This window comes from Gadus morhua, chromosome 15, assembly GCF_902167405.1.
Source record: "Gadus morhua chromosome 15, gadMor3.0, whole genome shotgun sequence".
Taxonomy (NCBI): Eukaryota; Metazoa; Chordata; class Actinopteri; order Gadiformes; family Gadidae; genus Gadus; species Gadus morhua.
The window spans coordinates 23,248,652-23,269,697 of NC_044062.1; the positions used below are offsets into that span (position 1 = coordinate 23,248,652).

The 21,046-nt window shown below is 42.7% G+C and overlaps 1 protein-coding gene across 1 annotated transcript in view; it reads right to left on the reverse strand.

Moving 5' to 3' along the window:
* The window catches only part of camkmt (calmodulin-lysine N-methyltransferase), a 153,576-nt gene that overhangs the window by 10,051 nt on the left and 122,479 nt on the right, over positions 1-21,046 (reverse strand). The window contains exons 9-10 of the mRNA XM_030378360.1: positions 12,302-12,365; positions 8,730-8,861 (exon numbers count right to left, since the gene is read on the reverse strand). Coding sequence (XP_030234220.1) covers positions 8,730-8,861; positions 12,302-12,365 — 196 coding nt within the window. The remainder of the gene's footprint in view (positions 1-8,729; positions 8,862-12,301; positions 12,366-21,046) is intronic.

Below are 21,046 nucleotides of genomic sequence, written 5' to 3' on the forward strand. Positions count from 1 at the left end.
TAATTACAACTTATTTTTTAATACATTTTTCTGTTTCTGAAAACTTGAATCAAATGACCAAATATATACGCAGACCCATCAGATCTGAATGACAGAAATACAATTGTGAGAATCTTTTTATTTCAATATTCAGAGGAAAACAGGCCTACTGTATGTTAATAAGATTAAAGATGTCTAGTATAACTAATATCTGATGAAACTAACCCTGTAATACAATAATCAAGAGGACATACAGGCAGTTCAAATAAAAAGAGATAGAACTTTATTGCTCTGGGAATTTCATAAATATGTAAGATTGCTCCATATAACATACACACCAACAACGTAGTAAACGTATGTAGGCCCAAAAAAATACAGTTCAATGTTTACTTAAGAAACAGATTCCTTTCAACTAACTATTTATGAAAAATGCAATCAATAATGGTAAAATATCGACCAGCAACGAAGTTGGAGTAGCCTACCCAAATAATGAATTGCAATAATGAATTGTAATTTGTAACACATCAACATTGTTAACTGTCATACATAGCTAAACAAGCAAATGCAAATGAAATACCAACGCAACTGAAATCTTAATATTAGACTATTAACACTATTAGGAAAATTACGTAGGTCTCCCATAATCATTCAGGTAATCAATACGTCAGTGCCTGGAACAGCTATTTCAATGATATGGGATTTGCGAAACGCCAGCAGATTTTGAAAACACACAACTCAAATGGTCCTACCCCCTCTCCTTCAACGCTGACTCTGACTCCACCCATTCCAAGTACATGGACGCGCAATCATTCACGAGCGTGAACACAGATGCGCGAGAGCAAGCCATTAGCTAGTTAGCTAGCTCCAGTAGCTACCGTAGGACAACAACAACAAACAGAAGCTTGCTCTGGGTCACGAGCTTTGAGTACGTGCACGAGGGGGTCATGCGCAGGGAGCGGGGGAGAGGGAGTGCAGTACGACCGTTTGATTGACGTACTTACTGTCCAATGCCACTCGGTGGGTCTGGAAAACATTGGCTGGAGTTTTTCGAGCCCTGCCCGTTCCACAGATGATTGACTTGTTTAATTTGCATGTCAGTACTTCTAACTAAGTGGCTGTAAGTGGGTTATGATAAGGATTTCAAGTAATTTTGCAAAAATGGCCAAAAAAGAGAATTCCATACCCAACCTTTAAGTAAATGAAAAACCTCGGACACGAGAAGTTAATGGAGCCATGCACTTCTTTAATAGGTCAATGGCACTGGGCCGTTTGTTTCACTACGACTCCTTTCAGCTGCCCACCCCTCCTTCTCAAGCAAAAAAAATAAATACATTAAACAGCTAATAAAACGTTTGAGGATGCATCTTGAAAAGAGAAAACTTATTATTTTTTAGAACATGGTATAAATATAATTATGAGCCTTTGATCTGAGACATATTCCTGTTCCCAACCGGCGTTATCTACTTCTGGGACACCATGAATTGAAGGACCCGTCCACAGCCCGCTAAAACGGGTGCAATACCGGGCTTGGCCGCTGAGCACTGGTGGATTGCGGAAGTATGCACTGTTCCTGGCGGCCTGATCATGTCCCTTGTTGGGTTGCTAGTGCAATATTTAATGTTGCTCCGCAAACAAAAGAAGCTAAAAAGGATTACGGACTGACACATACACCTAATCTATTTAGATCCACCGCAAAGCGTTACGAGGAGGTACTCGGACTGTATGTTTGTTATCAGCGGGCAGGCTTTATGCCAAGCCCCCGGGAACAGTGCATACTACCGCAATCCACCAGTGCTCAGCGGTCAAGCCTGGTAAGTCTGGAACAGGAATGTGTCCCCGCAAAAAATGTCTGGATATCAATCAGAGGCTCATAATTATCTTTATGCCATGTACTGTAAATTGTAAATTAAGTTTTCTCTTTTCAAAACGCCACCTCAATCGTTTTATAAGTCGTTTTATATTATTATTTTTTGCTGGAGAAGTAGGGGTGAGCAGCTGAAAGGAGTCAGCTGCTCACACATATCATTGAAATAGCTGTCACTAAAACTGTTTTAGTGCTAAATGGATTTTTAGACTGGTTCAGTTGCTGCTCAATGACTCTCACGTTCCTCTGCTTGCGATCATTGCGATTCACCATTTATTGATCCATTTATTCAAAAGATCCAAAGACAAAGAACGGGTGCATTACGGTATCATTTTTATAATATTGTTAATGGCCTAATAAGTTAATTTAAGTTACGTTAGTATTTCATTTTTCATTTGCTTGTTAAGCTGTGTATGGCAGTTAACAATGATGGCGTATTACAATTATGTATGTGGGTAGGCTACTCCAACCTTATTGCTGATCGATATGTAACCTTTTATTTGTATATAAATAATTGATTGCATTTTTAGTAAATAGTTGGAAGGAACTTGTTTCTTAAGCAATAAAATTGAACTGTAATTTTTTCTAGGCCTGCATAGATTTACTATGTTGTTGGTGTTATATGTTATATGGAGCAATCTTTCATATTTATGAAGTTAACTTATACTTCCATGCAGGGTTCGAGTTATGATTCCATCTTTGTGGGGGTCTCTTGAAGTGTGTGTGTGGGGGGGGGGGGAGAAGACTGTACCGGCCTTGCGCTCAGTTGTTGACGGGACAGGGGGGCGAACCGTCCTGGCCTTGCGCTGGTTTGTTTTACTATTTCTCTGCTGATCAACACTACGAATGGTAACAATAAATTGTAAAAAGGCACCTTGCTAAGTTATTTTTTTGTTTGGCAAGTAGCCGCTCATTATCGAAAATAAGCCCTTTCAGGTAAAAGCAAGACACCGCTGTTTCGTGTCGGTGTCCGGTTCGCCCTGTCTGGGGTTTTTTTCCCGATAATGACCGGCGTTCTATTATCCCTTACTTAACGTCAATATTACTCTGTATGTGGAAGGGAAAATAGCTTTATTTGTAATTACAATATTATGCTGCTGTATTTTCAGAGACCCCAACAGATATTTGAGTTTGCTGCTTTCATGGGAGCCAGACCTCTCTCTATGGGATCTCAGCTCCCACTGGCTCCCACCTAACTCGAACCCTGCTTCCATAGTCGGTAAACAATGCGAGACCTCTCGCTTATGATGCAACAATTTTAACAATGCTAAAAAACAAGAATATTTCTGCATCCGGTATGTCATGAACTAGGGCGTGGCTAGGCTCCCATGATGTGGAAGCATATCTCTCCTTGATGTTGCCCTGCGCCATTGAGCAGTTTACATAGGAATGAATGGCCGCCATTTTGGAATCCGGTGTCCATGTCCATGCTTTATGCACATGCTCGCCTCTTCTTCTTCTTTTTTTTGCTGGAGTTCTGTAGCAGAAGCAGTGCCCCTTATGGGCCTAGAATGTGTAGTGTTTCTAGCTTGATGCGGCTTCGAAATGAATCCGTCTTTACGGAGACATTCCTGAACCGCATAAAAGGGAAACAGATAGTTTTCGCCCGTGTGGACGGGGCCTTAGAGAGTAGGGAGGTAAATATGAGGGGTGGTGTTGAAGGGGTGGTGTTGTATGATGATTTGAGGTGTGGTGTTGAAGTGGTGGCAAATGTGCTCTAAGACCCATTCTGTCATGTGGTCAAAGCCTTCAGGCTACAGGATCTGGGTTCATTCAGGCTCTGCAGCCGCAAAGATTTTTCCCAGACTACTTGTCGCCTCTCTCCTTATGCAGCAAGTAAGCACTTCTTTTTTTTCTCTGTGAGAATTCTTTGACATAAATCGTGAAATCACACCATGCACTTTTGATAGAAATATGCATATAATAATTAGAGCTTGGTTTTTATCTGTCTATTAACCAACATTAAACAACAAGTATTATTTTAACATTCACTTAAAGGTTGGGTATGGAATTTGCTTTTTTGGCCATTTTTGCAAAATTACTTGAAATCCTTATCATAACCCGCTTACAGCCACTGAGTTAGAAGTACTGACATGAAAATTAAACAAGTCAATCATCTGTGGAACGGGCAGGGCTCGAAAAACTCCAGCCAATCATTTCCATTGCCACCGAGTTGCATTGGACAGTAAGTACGTCAATCAAACGGTCGTACTGCACTCCCCCTCCCCCGCGCCCCGCGCGCGACCCCTTCGTGCAGTACTCGTGACCCAGAGCTCGTGACCCAGAGCAAGCTCCTGTTTGTTGTTATCCTGCGGTAGCTACTGGAACTAGTTAATCCACATTTGGACCTAGCAGTAGAAATTTCCATGGCAGACAAGACGCCACCATCCCCACCACCACCACCACCACCACCAGCAAAGAGAAGGAAAACTCTTTTTCAGAGAGTAATTGATAATAAAAACGCTGAAAGAGAAAAACTGAAATCAAGAATAATCCTAATCGCTGCTTTCGAACGTTGGCGGCAACTGAAGGACGAGAAGGGTCAAAAAACCGATGCTTGTGTGGCGGTTGACCTAGTTTCAAAGTTTATACCGTTTATACTCGGTAATACCGGTGATGAGACGAGTGTATTACTCGTTGTGAAAATGTCCACACCGCAGCAACCCTAGTGAAAACCAGGACTTCCAATACAATTATATGAAACAAACATACATTTTCTAAAAATAGTAATGATTTATGTGACCGTTTAATGTTTATAACATCTGGTGCAACCATAGCCGCGAGAACGTATTCTCAGCAGGGGGTGCTGGAAAAAAAAAACTCAGCCTGCACTAGACTCGCAACTCGTTTCATTGATAAAAAAGATACATAGCAGCGCAGCTCAATTACACCAGTGCATGCGCGCACAGTTGTAAATCGATCGTTGTGTTCACTTCCTTCACACCATGGTTCACATCCAGCTGCTCACAGAACAAGTTTAGCGCACCACCGCTACCCTCACACTTTTTCATATAACCTTTTTTCAGCACTATACATATGAGCATTAAATAAATGCTGCGTCTCAAAATGCCTTGGACAGCAGCGAGGATGACTCGCTTTGCCACGGGCCGAAACAGTTCGGAGCGACCACAGCCAGAGCGAACACAGCGGGGCAGAGGAGTGTCAGGAATAGTCTTTGCTGTACACATCAGTACGGCCTATTTGCACTACTGTTTAGTGGCAATGCAGTGTTTTATTCTATGCCTTTTTATTTTCGTATATTATTTCAATGAATACAATTTATTTATTCATAAAAACAAGATCTGGTCTTCAAATCTTTTTTCCAAATATAGGTCGTCTTACAATGGGGTTTGTGTTTATATTCGGACCAATACGGTACAGCGGGCGCTCACATGACGTTAAGCATTTCCTGGTGCATAATGTGACGCTTCAGAACCTAAAATCCCGTTTCTCCCCGTTAACACGACAACACATAACCGGCGCTTTCAGAAATCTCCACTTTGGCCGGAGTTTTTAGAAATGATCGTTTTCTGTGATAAGACAGGGCCTCGGACAGGGGGTGTTGCAGCACCCCCAGCACCCCTACTTCCCGCGGTACTGGGTGCAAAACAGCTGAATGTAGTGCCATGTTGTTAAACGAAAACCTACGCTAGCCTGGCTCGCTCTCGCGCATCTCTGTTCGCGCTCGTGCATGATTGCGCGTCCAGGTACTTCGAATGGGTGGAGTCAGAAGCTGTGTTCGAAATCGTTCCCTATACACTCGTTCCCTATTCCCTATATAGTGTATATAGTGCACTATATTGGGAATAGGGAACGAGAATTCGGACACTACGCTGAACATTTCTAAACGTCATTTGCGTCAGTAAATGCGCCGTGTATTTGTGTGACGTGATGCGCCGACATCATCTAAACAAACCGGGCTGGAGGTTGTATTGATGTTGAATGTTACATTTCCTTGTTCAAGTTTTTTCAAATTAATTTTGAATGTTAAATATTCTATGTTAAATCCCAAATAAATTGTTGACATTTCTAAACACAAGCCGGAGACTCCATCATTATTCAGCTTCTTCTTCTCCCCTGGAAAAATACAACCGCATTGCATTGTGGTATACGGGAGTAACATATAGGGAACATCGTATGTACCCTATTTTAAGTCCACTATATAGTGCCCTAGTGGACCACTGAGAATTCGAACACCCTACAAAATGGCGTGCACCCTATTTAGTGCACTACATCCATGATAGGGAACGATTTCGAACACAGCTTGAGTCAGCGTTGAAGGAGAGGGGGTAGGACCATTTGAGTTGTGTTTTCAAAATCTGCTGGCGTTTCGCAAATCGCATACCCAACCTTTAATAACTTTAATGAATTTGTCTCCAAGGCCTTCTCCACCGTCAGAAGCCTCGATCAAGTCAAGTGTCTACCGTCAGATCTCATGGTCCTCCCATGTCGCCATTTAAATAACTGTTTAATTATATCCAGAGTGATCTGCTGTTATCTATGAAGGAGTGTGTGTTTGTGTGTGTGTGTGTGTGTGTGTGTGTGTGTGTGTGTGTGTGTGTGTGTGTGTGTGTGTGTGTGTGTGTGTGTGTGTGTGCGTGAACGTGTGTTAGCCGTGTTCAGCTGGTCACTTCAGAGGTTCAAATGTCAATAAATTCTGTCAAGTTAATATTTTTTTACAGAAAAGAAACCCAGATCCGCCTGAATATATTTACTTGTGTTTACTTGTGTTTACAACAGAGATTGTCTGATGGCTTTTGTGATGCACACAATGTGTTTAAAAGAGTGTTTTTTACCACAATGTTGGGCCTTAATTGTATAATTCTTTTGCAGATTTCGAGGCCTTTTCATTTCTCTGGTTGGTCCCGCCTCTCTCCAGGGGCTGGGGTAATATGATGGCATGAGGGGTGGTTTTAAGAGGGGTGGGGTAATATTTGGCATGAGGGGTGATGTTTTATGTTGGTATGAAGGGTGGTGTTATATGATATGAAATGTGGTGTTAAGAGTTTGATGTTATATGATGGCATGAGACATGTTTTTTAGAGGGGTGCTGCTATATGATGATATGAGGGGTGGTGTTATATGATGATATGAGGGGAGGTGTTATGTAAGGGATAATGTATAGAACGCCGGTCATTATGAGGATAATGACTGGCGTTCTATACATTATCCCGCTTATTACATGGCTACTAGCCAAAACGAAAAAATAACTTAATACTGTGTGTCTTTACAATTTATTTGTTACCATTCGTAGTGTTGATCAGCAGAGAAATAGTTTGCAAAAGTTGTTTTAAATCGCTTTGCAACCGAATACGCTGCGATAGATAAGTTACCGGACTACTTGCGGAGTGATACGAAAGACGTGAATGAGAGACAAAAAATCCACTTTCCTTGACAGCGGTCATTATATGCTTAGCAACGGTCAATTATCAAAAAAGAAACGACCTCCGGAAGTTGGGAAGGCCCATGCAAGTGAACGGAGCAATCCACAGCAAGAAGAGCCGTGTAATAAAAGAAGATATGAGGGGTAGTGTTATATTATGATATCTGTGGTGGTGTTATATGATGATATGAGTGGTGGTGTTACATGATGATATGAGGGGTGGTGTTATATATTGATGTGAGGGGTGGTGTTATATGATGTTATGAGAGGTGGTGTTAAATGGTGCTGTTTTATGATGATGTGAGGGGTGCTGTTAGAGGGGTGGTGTTATATGATGATGTGAGAGGTGGTGTTATATGATGACATGAGGTGTGGTGTTAAAGGGGTGGTGTTATATGACGATATGAGGTGTGGTGTAGGGGGGTAGTGTTATAAGATGATATGAGTTGTGTTTTTAGAGGGGTGGTGTTGTATGATGGTATGAGGGGTGCTGTTCAATTGTGATATTAGGGTTGGTGTTTTATGATGTATGATTGTATGTGTGCACTTGTGTGTGTGTGTGTTCCCTTCGTATAGAAATGAAAAGCATCTGTATGTGATGTGTTATATATATCACATCCCGCTTTTTGCTCACACACAAAGTATTTGATGTGTGGTGAAGGTGTAAGCTCATATATCAATCCCCTACTGAACCGACAAAAATTGGCTAGACATAAAACAAAGACACACACACAAACACACATATCCCTATTCAATATGATGATATCACACCAAAACACACACTGACACCATGCTGACACCCCCCCCACCACACACACACACACACACACACGTTTTAATTTGCCCATGATCTAAGGCTTCTTCAGCTGTTGCGTCCATCAGCCACGGAAAACCCCACAAAATACATAGAAAGCACACAACTGATGTCATGTTATGTACTGTTAAACTGGAATATCAGCCTTGAATTGTTTTTGTAAATGTAAATGCCTTGGAAAAAAGACATTATTATAAATGTATAATAATAATATTGTATTCTCAAGTGTGACGCAATTAGCCATCTTTGTTTTTCAAGGATACTTTCAGAATTAAAACCACTCAATAACAGTTTTCAGTCCAGTCTAACTGGCTGTGCAACTGTGACGCCAACTAGCACAGCTTGGCTGGCTGGGTGCCAGTGGGAGGGGGATAGAGATTCTTCTAAACAAAAGCAGAACAGGCTGGCCAGCATTTTGTATTTGTAGAATATTTCAGTTATAGGATTCGATTTTAATTGATAACCTTATCGTTATCAATTACGATCAGCATTGACAACAGATATGTCCAGGTTATCTTAAGACAGACAGATATGTATTTTTTTTAAGATAAAATAATAATTTAACTTTACTGATACAGGATCACATATAAATATAATCTAGGCAAGCATTTTTTAGATTTTTACTTAAAGGGGTGAGCAATGTCTTTTGCTGTTGCCCTGCCCACTCCCCCTAAGCCCCGCCCCCTCACCTTGAGATGGACATCCCAGACCTGAGAGTCGTACTGCTGGTGCTGAGAGACCGAGAGGCCCGCCTCCTGGGCCAGCCGGCAGAAGACACCCAGCGTATCCCTGCGCCGCGGGGCAAACACCAACGCCATGCCCTAAATGAGGAAAATTTCTTAGCAGCACCACTACTACTTTCCCTTCTTTTAAAAACTTGTCCTTGTATACATAAACTAGAAATCTTGTCAAGTCAATTCCTGTAAGAAAATATACCAGCACTAAAGTGTCAATTCAAACGGGGAATGTTCTCCTCACACAAAGAAGAAAGTGGACATAGTTCAATGACCAAAATATATTGTACAGCGACGTCTGCCAGCAGCCCTCAGGTCTTGGTCTTGATGCCAATGACAACACTGGCAGGAGAACACACACCAGCCAACTTCGCCTGGTCGGTGGGTTGGAGTTCCTACGTAGAAGGTCTAGGCTTTGTGAATGGCCATTCTGAGCTGCTTGTTGGTTGACAGTAGTTTTAACAATGATGCGCTGGGGTCAATAAGTCATTCCTATCAACCCCTGTCCTTGACTATTATCAAGAAGGCAAAGCAACACCTTTCAATTTTCCAATAACCAAAGCTTTGTGAATATACTTCTCTCTTCACACCCAGAACAATACATACCATCGCTCACTGGGCTAAACTAGAGTGGGAAAGCAAGAGACAGGGAGAATGTGTTGTGTGTGATGTGTGATATGTTTGTGCGTGTGTGTGTGTGTGTCGTGCGTAAATCACAAGCAGATTAAAAAGCGTTTCTTTGAAATCCTTAAGCTTTTGGTATTATTTCATATCCAGCTGATTATTATTATTGTCTTTAATTGAATGGAGTCATGTAGGAACTAAACACAGAAACGCACACAAAATAACCCCAAACAACAGCAGAACACACAATGCCGAACAAAAACAACAGGATGATCTCCTTTGGACAGCTGTTCTTCATCTGTATGTTCTCTCTCTCTCGCTCTCTCTCAACCGCCACAAAGGGAACCAAACAATAACAATGATGTCCAATGAGTACAACTGCCTGTCCACCCTCGCGAAAGCCCTATATCCCATACACAGATCAACACAGGATCCTCCTAGCCCGCTGATATGAGGTTGGGGGTCGGGGTGGGGGGTGCCGAGCCCACCTTTGTCAGTAACAACAAATTAGTTCCATTAGGTGGGAGAATTAATTGCTTTGTTAATTGTTTAATCAGCTTAGCAAATTATTAAACATTTGGTAAGCTTGTTGTGCTGCTGACAGGCTGATGGCCGACACTCAAATCATATTAGCCCCTACATTATCTCTGCTGGATTACCCTGAGATACAGAAAGAGAGAGAGAAAGAGAGAGAGAGAGAGAGGTTAGGTTACTTTATGTTTACCCCTAGGTAGATTTGTTTTGCAGTAGTCGTTGCGTACGTGTGTCAGAATAATGTTGGTGTTTCTATGTCATATCATCTGTGTGATGGCTCCTGGAACAAAGCAGCTTTTATATCTCGCTATATCTTGTTCTGCACTTTCGGACCTGAACCTTAAAGGAGACATATTATGGCGTTTTCACAACAAGAAAACATGTTTTTGAGCTGTTTGCTGGAAAAAGCTTTTAGGAAAAATAATCTCGCTTACCACTATTCCCCTCTGTTTCAATCCCTTCAGAATGTGCTGTTTCTGGTGTCTGTAGCTTTAATGCAAATGAGCTGCTGTCTATTGACCAATGAGCTGTCAGACTGAACCACAGCATGGAGGAGAAGGGATTGTTGCCGTTTGCGGACTCCTGGAGCTCTCTATGTAATATAATATAATATAATATAATATAATATAATATAATAATAATAATATTATGTATGGGTATTTATACAATATTATATCTAATATCATGGCCAAAAGCTATGTGCGCCTCGGATGATATTATGAATCATAAAGACTGCGTCTGACTTCACAGGCATTTAACAATTAAAGACTCGTAGTGTGGTATATCTCGGCTATGGTTGAAAAGAATTGGTGGAACGTAACTTTGGCCTTGACTCTCTTAAGTCCATGAACCGCGACGAAAGAGATGGAAGAGAAAGGGATTGTACTCCGGGAGCTGAGATGCCGAATTGCCGGCACCACCGGAGCTGCCGGTCTGCCGCCGAAGCTTCAGCTGCAGTCTGGCCGCCGTCGAAGCCGTCCGGCCGCTGACAGTCCGGCAGCTCCGGTATACTCCGGGAGCTGAACTGCCGCCAAAGCTTTCCGGCTGCTCTGGTAGGGGTCCTCCGGGAGCTGAAAAGTCCGGCGGGGGTAGCTCGGCGGCAGCCCGGCAGCTCAGCTCTGGGAGTACAATCCCTTTCTTCTCCATGTCTCCTCCTCTGGCGGTGCCGCCGGCAGAGAAAGGGATCGTACTCCCGGAGCTGAGCTGCCGGCGAGTTCACCCCGCCGGAGCTGCTCGTCCGCTGGTCCACAAAATTGTAGCTACGCTCTGATTGGAGGGGAGTGGGTAAGTTGTAGGTAATATTCAATTCTGCCCCCTTCCTACGTAGGAGGGGGAACTGAAACTGACTTGCTTGTTTGGTAACTGTAGGCTGGGTACTTTCAGAAATGCATATCCCACTCAAAAAATCATGTACAGACTTTTTCCCAGGAAAAGTGCTGTTTCCATAATATGTCCCCTTTAACCTCATTGTGCAAAGGGTGGCTGTCATCCTTTCGAATTGAGCCAGTGATTAGCTGACTGGCATGTGGAGACAGATGCTGCCCACTAGACCATCTATCAGTTTAATATAGAGGATCTTTAAAGATAGGTATCAAACCATGACAAGAAAGACAGAGATACGATTGATTCAATAAAAGCACTTATAATAATGTTTTGAGGCTTTTGTCAATATGGAAATCTGACACTATCCTAACCAAAAATATTTTCTTTAGCAAACAGCTTCACAATGTGCCTCAAAGTTCATGTTCAAGTCGATGTTTGTCCCGAGATATGAAAGATGTAGCACTGTTTGACCCGTACTGGATGTGACTTCACGTGTAAAATCAATGATCATGTCTTTTGTCTTGGAGATGGTTAATTGAAGATAGAAGCCCTTGCACCACTTGACAAAGTGGGCTAACACCGGGCCTTGGCTGGTATCATTGGCCTTGAGCAACAGAGCATTATCTAGTGGTTGACTTGGATGTTTTTCACCTGGAGTTATGCTAAACTATCATAATGAGTGTGAGAGAGAGAGGAAGAGAGATGGAGACGAAGAGAAAGAGTACGGAGAGACAGTGAGAGAGACACGGAGAGATGAGACAGAGAGAGAGAGAGAGAGAGAGAGAGAGAGAGAGAGAGAGAGAGAGAGAGAGAGAGAGAGAGAGAGAGAGAGAGAGAGAGAGAGAGAGACACACACACACAGACACAGACAGAGGGACAGTAAGGGCAAAAGATCATACAAATGCATTTAAGTTGCTTATAATTTGCATTAAATATTTACATGAGATTAAAACTACAGCACTAATCTATTTGGAGATATTAAGGCAAAGATGATGAAGGGTATGTTTCTAGGAAGACAGACACACAAAATATACACACACACTTACATTGGGTCGCAGTAATCTTCTTATGGCATCAACCAGGCTGGCCCTGTACTGGTCCAGGAACAAACTATAGAGACAGAGACAGAGACAGAGAGACAGAGGGATAGAGAGACAGAGAGACAGAGAGACAGAGAGAGAGAGAGAGAGAGAGAGAGAGAGAGAGAGAGAGAGAGAGAGAGAGAGAGAGAGAGAGAGAGAGAGAGAGATTTAATGAGTGAAGAATGCATACCATTGATGGCTGTTGTGGATGGATATAGCAGTGGGATTTTTTGTATTGGGAAACAAATAATGAGAAATAAACAAAGAGAAAACAAGCAAAACAATTGCTTGGCTGAGATTTACTTCTTTGTTACTTCCCTCTTTAGTGTCATTGTTAATCCACCTTGGCTGCTTTTCAAAATGCTGAAAGAGCTGCAAAACATCAAAGTGTTGTGCAATAAACACACACATGCACCGACAGACAGACACACGCACACAAGTGCTTTGTGTGTGTAGCATTAAAAGTTTTCCATCACTTTGAACATGAGCTCAATTAATATTGTATTAATTTGTATTTAAATAATATTTAAACCAACTGCAACTAAGGTGTAAAACCAAATGAATTAATTAATGTTATTAATTAACATGGGGACACCAACACAAAAACAGTTATTTGGGGTTTTAGACAAGGTTATACGTGTTATATGATTTTCTACTTTGGAATCTATGCCATTTTGTCACTGTTAATAACATAATTTCCTATTTCTCTGCCAACCAGTTTGTTAACTTTCCACTGCGCTCCGAATGCAGGTAGTGATCTTTCATGAGGTCCGGTGGCATTTTACACATCGAGGTCACGAGAAAGGACGTGTAAGAAGATGTGTGGAGCTCATGGCCATGATGTTTGGGAAGATTTGTGGAGCTCATGGCCAGCGGTGGATTTTGTTGTCGTGTCCAAGAGAGGGTTAAACATCTTCGACACTTACGCCACAGTGTGTGTAAATGTGTGGAACTCGTTCTGGCAGCTGTAGATTTTGATGTCCACGTCAGATAATTAAAGGTCTCATGGCATGCTACTTCATGGATGATTTAATATAGGTATTAGTGGGCCCCTAACACAGCATTTGAAGACGTTCCCGAAATTCATCCGTGGTGCAGAATTACAGCCACTCTCCCGCTGGAGCCCCGATGCCCGCTGACGAGGCACCACCGCCTCGGAAGCGGGCAGCGTGCCTCGTGGCGGTGGAGCCTTGCGGTTCATGTACTTCAGGGAGTCATAGCCAAAGTCCCTTTCCCCCCAATTCCTTCTCAACCATGGCTGAGATAACCCCCACTTTTGGGCCTTTCACACCGCCGCAAATTCGGAGCCCGTTCCGGGCTAGTTCGGAGCTAGAGCCAGTGTTCTGGTTTCACATCGCCAGAGAACCGGCACCGGCCTGTAAAAACCGGTTCAACTCCAGCCCCAGGATTGAGCTGGTCTAGAACGAGAACTGCCTTTACGCCAGGGGCAGGGGGCGGGGTTATCCTTACCTTCATAAACAGGAAGAACAACGAAGACCGGCATTTTTAAAACACTGAAGTAAACAATGGACGTGAATCTGTGTATGGTTCGTTCTTTGAATATTCTGATTTAAAACAAAATAGACTGTCTCGTGGCGGTGGTGCCTTGCGGTTCATGTACTTCAGTTAGTCAAAGCCAAAGTTCCTTTCCCCCCAATTCCATCTCAACCATGGCTGAGATAACCCCCACTGTTGGGCCTTTCACACCGCCGCAAAATCTGCAAAATGACTGATAATAACAGTACTAGCTCATTGTCTCATTGGTGGGCCAAAGTCTCTGGCCGGGCAAAGCAGAGAAGGGGAGGTAACATTTCCCCATATGACGACATACGGGGAAAATTCCAAATCGGCGCATCTGAGCTTTGTTTTTTTCAAAAGCAGAGCAGGCTACCTAGTACTTGTTTTACACCCAATGCCATTTCTAGCTACTGGGGGAGCATAATCAGGCTAGGGGAACTCCTATTAATGTTAGAAAACCTCATAAAGTGAAATTTTCATGCCATGGGATCTCTAAGCTTCTTGGATACATAGTATAACGCAACTTTGTGTGGCACATTTCATAGACAACATTGCTTTTTATAACACTCCAAAACAACAAAGGTACTCAAAAAACATCACACACGGGTCGCAGCCATGGGGATAACATGCCCCCTTTCCTTCCAACTACTCTTAGCCCAAAACACATTTCTTTAAAACACGTACTCTCTAGAGCCGTTTGTCCATTATGGGCTACTGTAGAATCATGACGGTGCAACATGGCAGCCTCTGTGGAAGAAAACCCGCCCCCATGTAGATATTAAAGGCTCAAACTAAGTTAAAGGTCCCATGGCATGAAAATCTCAATTTAAGAGGTTTTTTAACATTAATATGAGTTCCCCTAGCCTGCCTATGGTCCCCCAGTGGCTAAAACTTGCATTTGGTGTAAAATGAGTTCAGGGTATCCTGCTCGCCTTTGAAGAAATGGACGCTCAAGTGCGCTGATTTTGAATGTGGCCCCATATGTCGTCATAAGGGGCCAAGCTACCTCCCCTTTCTCTGCCTTGCCCGCCCAGATAATTTGTCCCGCCAATGAGACAATGAGCTACGACCTTGGGAGCGCCACATGTGTTCGGTGTGTGTGATTACACACACTGTAACGCAGGTGTTGTACTCTTCTTTGTTATTTGGATAACCATTCTGCTGTTGGTGATATGGCACATATCACGTTGGTACTCTGACGTCTCTTGTATTTCCACAATGAATTGTAGTGGGGGTTACCTCAGCCATCATTGAGCCCCGCTGTCCGCCGCCCGCTGCCGCGAGGCACCACCGCCACGAAGCACCACCCCCCGGCAGCGGGCAGCCGGCAGCGGGCAGCGTGCGGCTCAGTCTACTTCAGATTGATGTGGAAGTGGAAGAACCAGAGACGTCGGAGAACCCCACGCAGTCGTTTCTTATTCATAATATCGTCTGGAGGCGCACAAAGCTTTTGGCCGTGATAATATGTATTATATGATATGTAGGCCTATTGGGCTATATGATATTATTTAGATATAGAGCTCCAGGACTGTAACGTAGGTGTTGTAGGCCTAGACTTCTTCGTTTGGATAACCGCTCTGCTGTTGGTGTTATGGCGCATAACACGTCGGACTCTCGTCTCTGGTATTTCCACAATGAGACTCGTAATGGGGGTTATCTCAGGCATGGTTGAGAAGGAATTGGGGGAAAGGAACATTGGCTTTGACTCCCTCAAGAACATGAACCAAGCCATGGAGGAGAAAGGGATTGTTGACTGCGATTGTCTCCCGCTTGAGCCCTGCTTTCCGCTGCCCGCTGCTGAGTGCCTGAAACCTACCACACACCAGCCCCGAGGCGCCGCGGTGCGCAATTCACGCGCGTCAATTGCCGCCCCTAGCACCTATAGGAAACGGTGCACTGCAGCCCCGGTGTGATATGTTTTGAAAGATCGACAAACGTAGTCGTTATACGCTACCATAATGTTATACTCATAGTTGTTTTATGACTACATATGGCCCTGATGCCCATGATCCTCTGTTTGTGCTTACAATGATAGTCACATTAATTCATAGTTATGTACTGTCTGGCACTTTGTTTACGGTTTAGTCACTTGACACACTTTATTTACTTTCATTGCTCATTCGTTTTGCATTGTGGAATTATTAATCTTGTGCATCAATAATCTCCATATGTAGGCCTATAGGGCCTTGAATCAAGCCAGGATGTACCAAACAGCTTAAAAAGCGCTTTTTCAGGGGCGGCGACGCTTGGGAATAGAACAGTGGTGTGAAGGTCAGTGGGTCGGCGCGCCGCCGAGCGCTGCGAGCTCTTGCCGCCGCCGGAGTGGGCTAGTTACCCCCGGTCCGCGGACCGGTACCGGTCCATGGGTCATTTGGTACCGGTCCGCAGAGAAAGATTATTTATTTATTTTATTTATTATTATTATTTTTTTTTTTTTTTTTTTTTTTATTCACTTCGCAATACTGTCACTCCTTTACATGCCATAAGTCTATATGCAGTTGTTAGATTGCATATTACATGTTTGCATTTTTGGCAACCTCTGCGCAACGTGGCGCTGGCCACGTTGGAGTCAATGTAAGCTCGCTAACTTTTTCCTGTCTAACGAGCAGACAGCTTTTCATTGGCTCAAAAAAATTCGTCCTTGGGTCGCACCAGTGTGCGCCCAAGGCCAATGGTATTGCTTTTCTTTTTTGTTATCACCACATGATTGGACAATTCAGCGAATCAATCAAATAGGCTACCACCCTCAGCAGCATTCGAGCAAAACAAATACACGTAGAGAAGAGATAGTTCGCTAACTAGCAGAGAGTTGTAAGCACTTTCCACCCTTTTCAGTAGCGGAAATGGACTACCCAAGCAATGTTATACTTAAAAGGAGCAAGTAAGTTACATATTAATTTAGTCTTTCGTCCTGTAGCATATAAACAAAATTAAGCAACTGTCCCATATTTCTAACTGCATTTGAAGTAGACATTGAGACTCACAAAAAATGGATGCTATAGGACAGTGATCATGATTTGTCTCAATATCAGAAATTCAGAATAACAATCGGTCAAATAGCAGTGGCTGGTGGAATGGCCATAAAGTAGGTCTGTCTATGCAGTGTAAGCTTGTCCAGGCCCTGCAATTCAGGATGTAGGCTATGAATCTGAATGAATAGTAGTTAATAGGTTATAGGTAGTGGTCATCCCCAAAATGCAGGAAAAAAATGCAAGAATACAGGAAATCAAATCTATTAAATTCATTTTTTTTTATGGGGGGGGGGGGGGGCGAACCCCAGACCCCTGTCTATTACTGTGCACCACCAACATTTTTGATCACCAGTCGCCACTGGGCCCACTAATATAAAGCATCCATAAAGTAGCATGCCATGAGACCTTTAAGGAAAACACAACGATTCTTATTTTCATGGGAGTGCAGATTGTGGCAACCCGGCCCGGGCCAATTAAGGAAATGCAGAGCACCTGAGGAACAGGTGGAGAAGCAGGGCTTAAATAGCCTGCTTCTCCACTCATTCGGGCCTCTCCCAGCCATGTTGCTCCTGTACGGAGAGACCGGTCCTCGTGGGTGACAGGGATTCCACCCACGAAGGATGGGACTGTTGATTCCTCCCAGGTTTTTACGTTCTTTTGTGTTTCTTCAGCGAGAGACTTTATGTTTGAGTTTGGAATAAAACATGCCTTTTTGGTTTTTCCCCACGAAATGGTGTCCTGTTTGGGAGGAGGTGGTTCGCTCAGTGTGCCAGGTTGCCACAGTATATATTATTTTTTTGTTGCATTGTTATGCCTTAGAATGAACACTGAACAAACACACAAATACTATAGAATTTCTTCAGCAGGTCTTGAATGAAAAAACTGTTAATAAAACAAATCTCATTGGATGATAATCTAGAAATGGGCGCTTCTCGGATTACAATATAATATAGTACAATTAAATGGAAGCAAAACATTATATATATTACATTGTGACCCTGGGCTAAACCTTTCTCTCATCCAGAAGCTAACAGCTTCCATTATGTTTAGCTATAACACCTTGCTCTACAATCACAATGATTCATTTTTTAATACAGACGTGAATTTGATTATTCTCTAGTGGTTTGTATATATTGTGTGTGTATTTCTATGTGTGTGTGTGTGGGTCAGTGTGTACGTTGTTCAGAGTGTGCTGTGCATGTGTGTGGTCCTCCTATTATCACACATGGGCGGTGGGTATTAAACTCAAATGTAACAATACAGTGCAGATTTGGCCTGTTGCCTGAGCATGTGACCACAGGGTTATCTGGATATAAATAAATATAAGTATATAGAAACACCTGACATGGCAGGAGGTGGAGCCAAAGTGTGTGTCCATTCCTCTTGCTCTATCTCCAGTCAGACAAAGCGCCGCCACGCATGTTTGTTCACTTCTACCGCCACTCACTTCTACTTCCTCTAATGGTTCACAGGGGTGGATGAAGAAAGAGGCACCATTCTAAGTTATTAGGACAAATGTGATGCCCTTCTTGTAATGTGAAAACTACTTCATAACTTCATAACTGTAGTTTGTAAAATCATGGAGGGACAACATTTTGAGTGATTTATTTTCAAGGACTTACAAATAACTGAATTACTGGCAGATAGCTTTAAATGTCAGTGCCAGATACTACAACCCTTATTTAAACTGCTTACTACCTTACTACCCAAACGTTCTATGTCTCCAAACTTACTATCTCCTGATTGATTAGAGATTAAAACCAAAAATCCTGGCTGTAAATTGACACCTTAGCACACCCTACAACACATAGAAGCCTACCTAGGTAACCATGGCAACCACATAGAAAACCTGTACAACACCATGTAAACCTCATAGAAGGTCAGAGCAACCACCTGGAACACTCGAGCAACCACCTGGAACACTCGAGCAACCACCTTAAACCCAATAGAAACCCACATAGTACACTGTAGATACAATCCAGAACACCCTAGCAACCACCTACATCACCCTAGCCAACACCTAGAAAACCAAAGAAACCATCTTGGGCAACCTAGCAACCACACAGAACAACCTTTCAGCCATCTACAACACAATTGATACTAGAGCACCCCTGCAACTACCCAGTACACCGTCGCTACCTACCTAGAACAAAACAGAAAACACCTAGAACACCCTAGCAACCACCCAGAACAACAGGACCTAGCGCACTTTATGTATCACCTAGAAAGGGTTTTGCTGGCTGCGAGCTGATGGAGTCCAGCTGGCTATAGCCTGAGAGCTAGCTGTGGCCTAAGAGCTAACTGTAGCCTGAGTGCTGGCTGTAGACTGAGAGCTAGCTTTAAGCTAGTCTGGCTGTCATAATCTAGAAAGGATGAAATTAGAGAACATTGTAAAGCTTTCATTTTCATTTTCTCAGTCTGAGAAAGCAGCAAAGCCTGCCGGCATGGAGCTAAGGTTTTTTATAACAAAGGGTAATTACCCTCTGCAACAAGTGTTGCATAGCCTAGGGTAGGGATGGATCAAATACACAGCATTAATCTCAGCGATTAGGCTATTTGAGTAAATGTTTTGCCAGCGCTTCTTGTTCTTTGAAAAAAGTTGTTTTCTCTTATTTAACCTAATCAAAGGCAGTTTTACATTGGCCACGGGTACATTAAAATTGGCCTATCTGATAGAAATATTGACCGAACAGAGGGTACCTTGGTTTAGAAGCCCGGTCTCCTCTGCAGGTCTACCCCTGAGTCAGAGCGTGGATATCTTATAATATCTTTCCAATATCTATCTTCCTAGAGAAATAACAGCATTCAAACTGCTTGAGCTTCCATTGAGGGGTGTGGTTGTTTCACACAACACAGCATGCTGCTTCATTTTGTGTTGATGTCGGCGCTCATTGCAGTGAACTTTCCAACACGTGGGGAACTCGGCCTTCCCGAGCCAGCAACTCAACGTTGGCCGAAGAATCTATCTGACACAGCTAACAGAATCGTTTGTGATCTGTTTTCTGGAACACACATTTACACCCTGTGTTGCCGTAATCAATCAAATAACCTGATAAGCTAGGAGGCATTCGATTCCAATGAATCGGACAATGTGGAACCAGTTCACAACTTGAGCTGGTTTTCAATTTTAATCCGTGCCTAGAATACCCTATCAACCAACTCCAACAACAAAACAACCACATAGATGACCCTAGCAATTAGTGCTGCACGATTTGGTGAAAAAGTCATATTGCGATTATTGTGGACAATATTGCGATATGCGATTGTGATATAATAAACAAATGTTGTCATGAGTCTACCTTCTTGGTTATCAAGGAAAATGCTCACAGATTACTGATAATTTAAAATGTTTCTTTTACAACTCAAACATACAAGCTTAAACTAGTATAAAAAATACAAAAACTAAAAAATGTGTACAGTACTGTTTTCAAAATAACAATATTTTACAAAAAATATATTTTTCAAAATAAAGGCATTTCTGCTGTGCAAACTTATTAGGTTTTCTCAATAGTACAACTAAATTAAATAAATAGAATAAATAAGACAATATATATATATATATATTTTTTTTTTATTAAATCGCAGCCTTTTGCGGTTGTACAATCACAAAGGCTGATATCGCGATTGCGATTGCGTTTCGATTAATCGTGCAGTACTACTAGCAATCACCAAGAATACCCTAGCAACCACCTAGAACACCATAGAAACCACCTGAAACCAGCTAGCAACCACCTAGAACACCATAGTCAACCCAAAGAACACAATAGAAACCACCTGGAACCCCCTAGCAACCATATAGAACACCATAGAAAACCACCCAGAACCCCGTAGCAACCCCCAGAACACCATAATAAACAAGAAACCAACTATTCAGAACAATAGCAACATGGGCATCCTACCAACCATCCAAAGCACCATAGAAGCAGCACATTACACCCTTGTAGCCACGATAAAACCACAGCACTACTACAAGTTTCCCTACAGTCCGTTTTCAATACACCAGGTACGACAAACTTTTTGTTCAGCAAGCTGCACACCACAATTTCCTCTGAAATTTTACTTTTTCTAGTTGTATATCATTAACTCTCCACTGGTACAAAGAATTCTCTTGTCAACTAAGTAAAAACAGACACTCACAGACATACACCCCCACACACACACACACTTTTATCTCACGCCCACACACAAGCAGCTTATGGAAGCAGCAGGCACCCAGTGT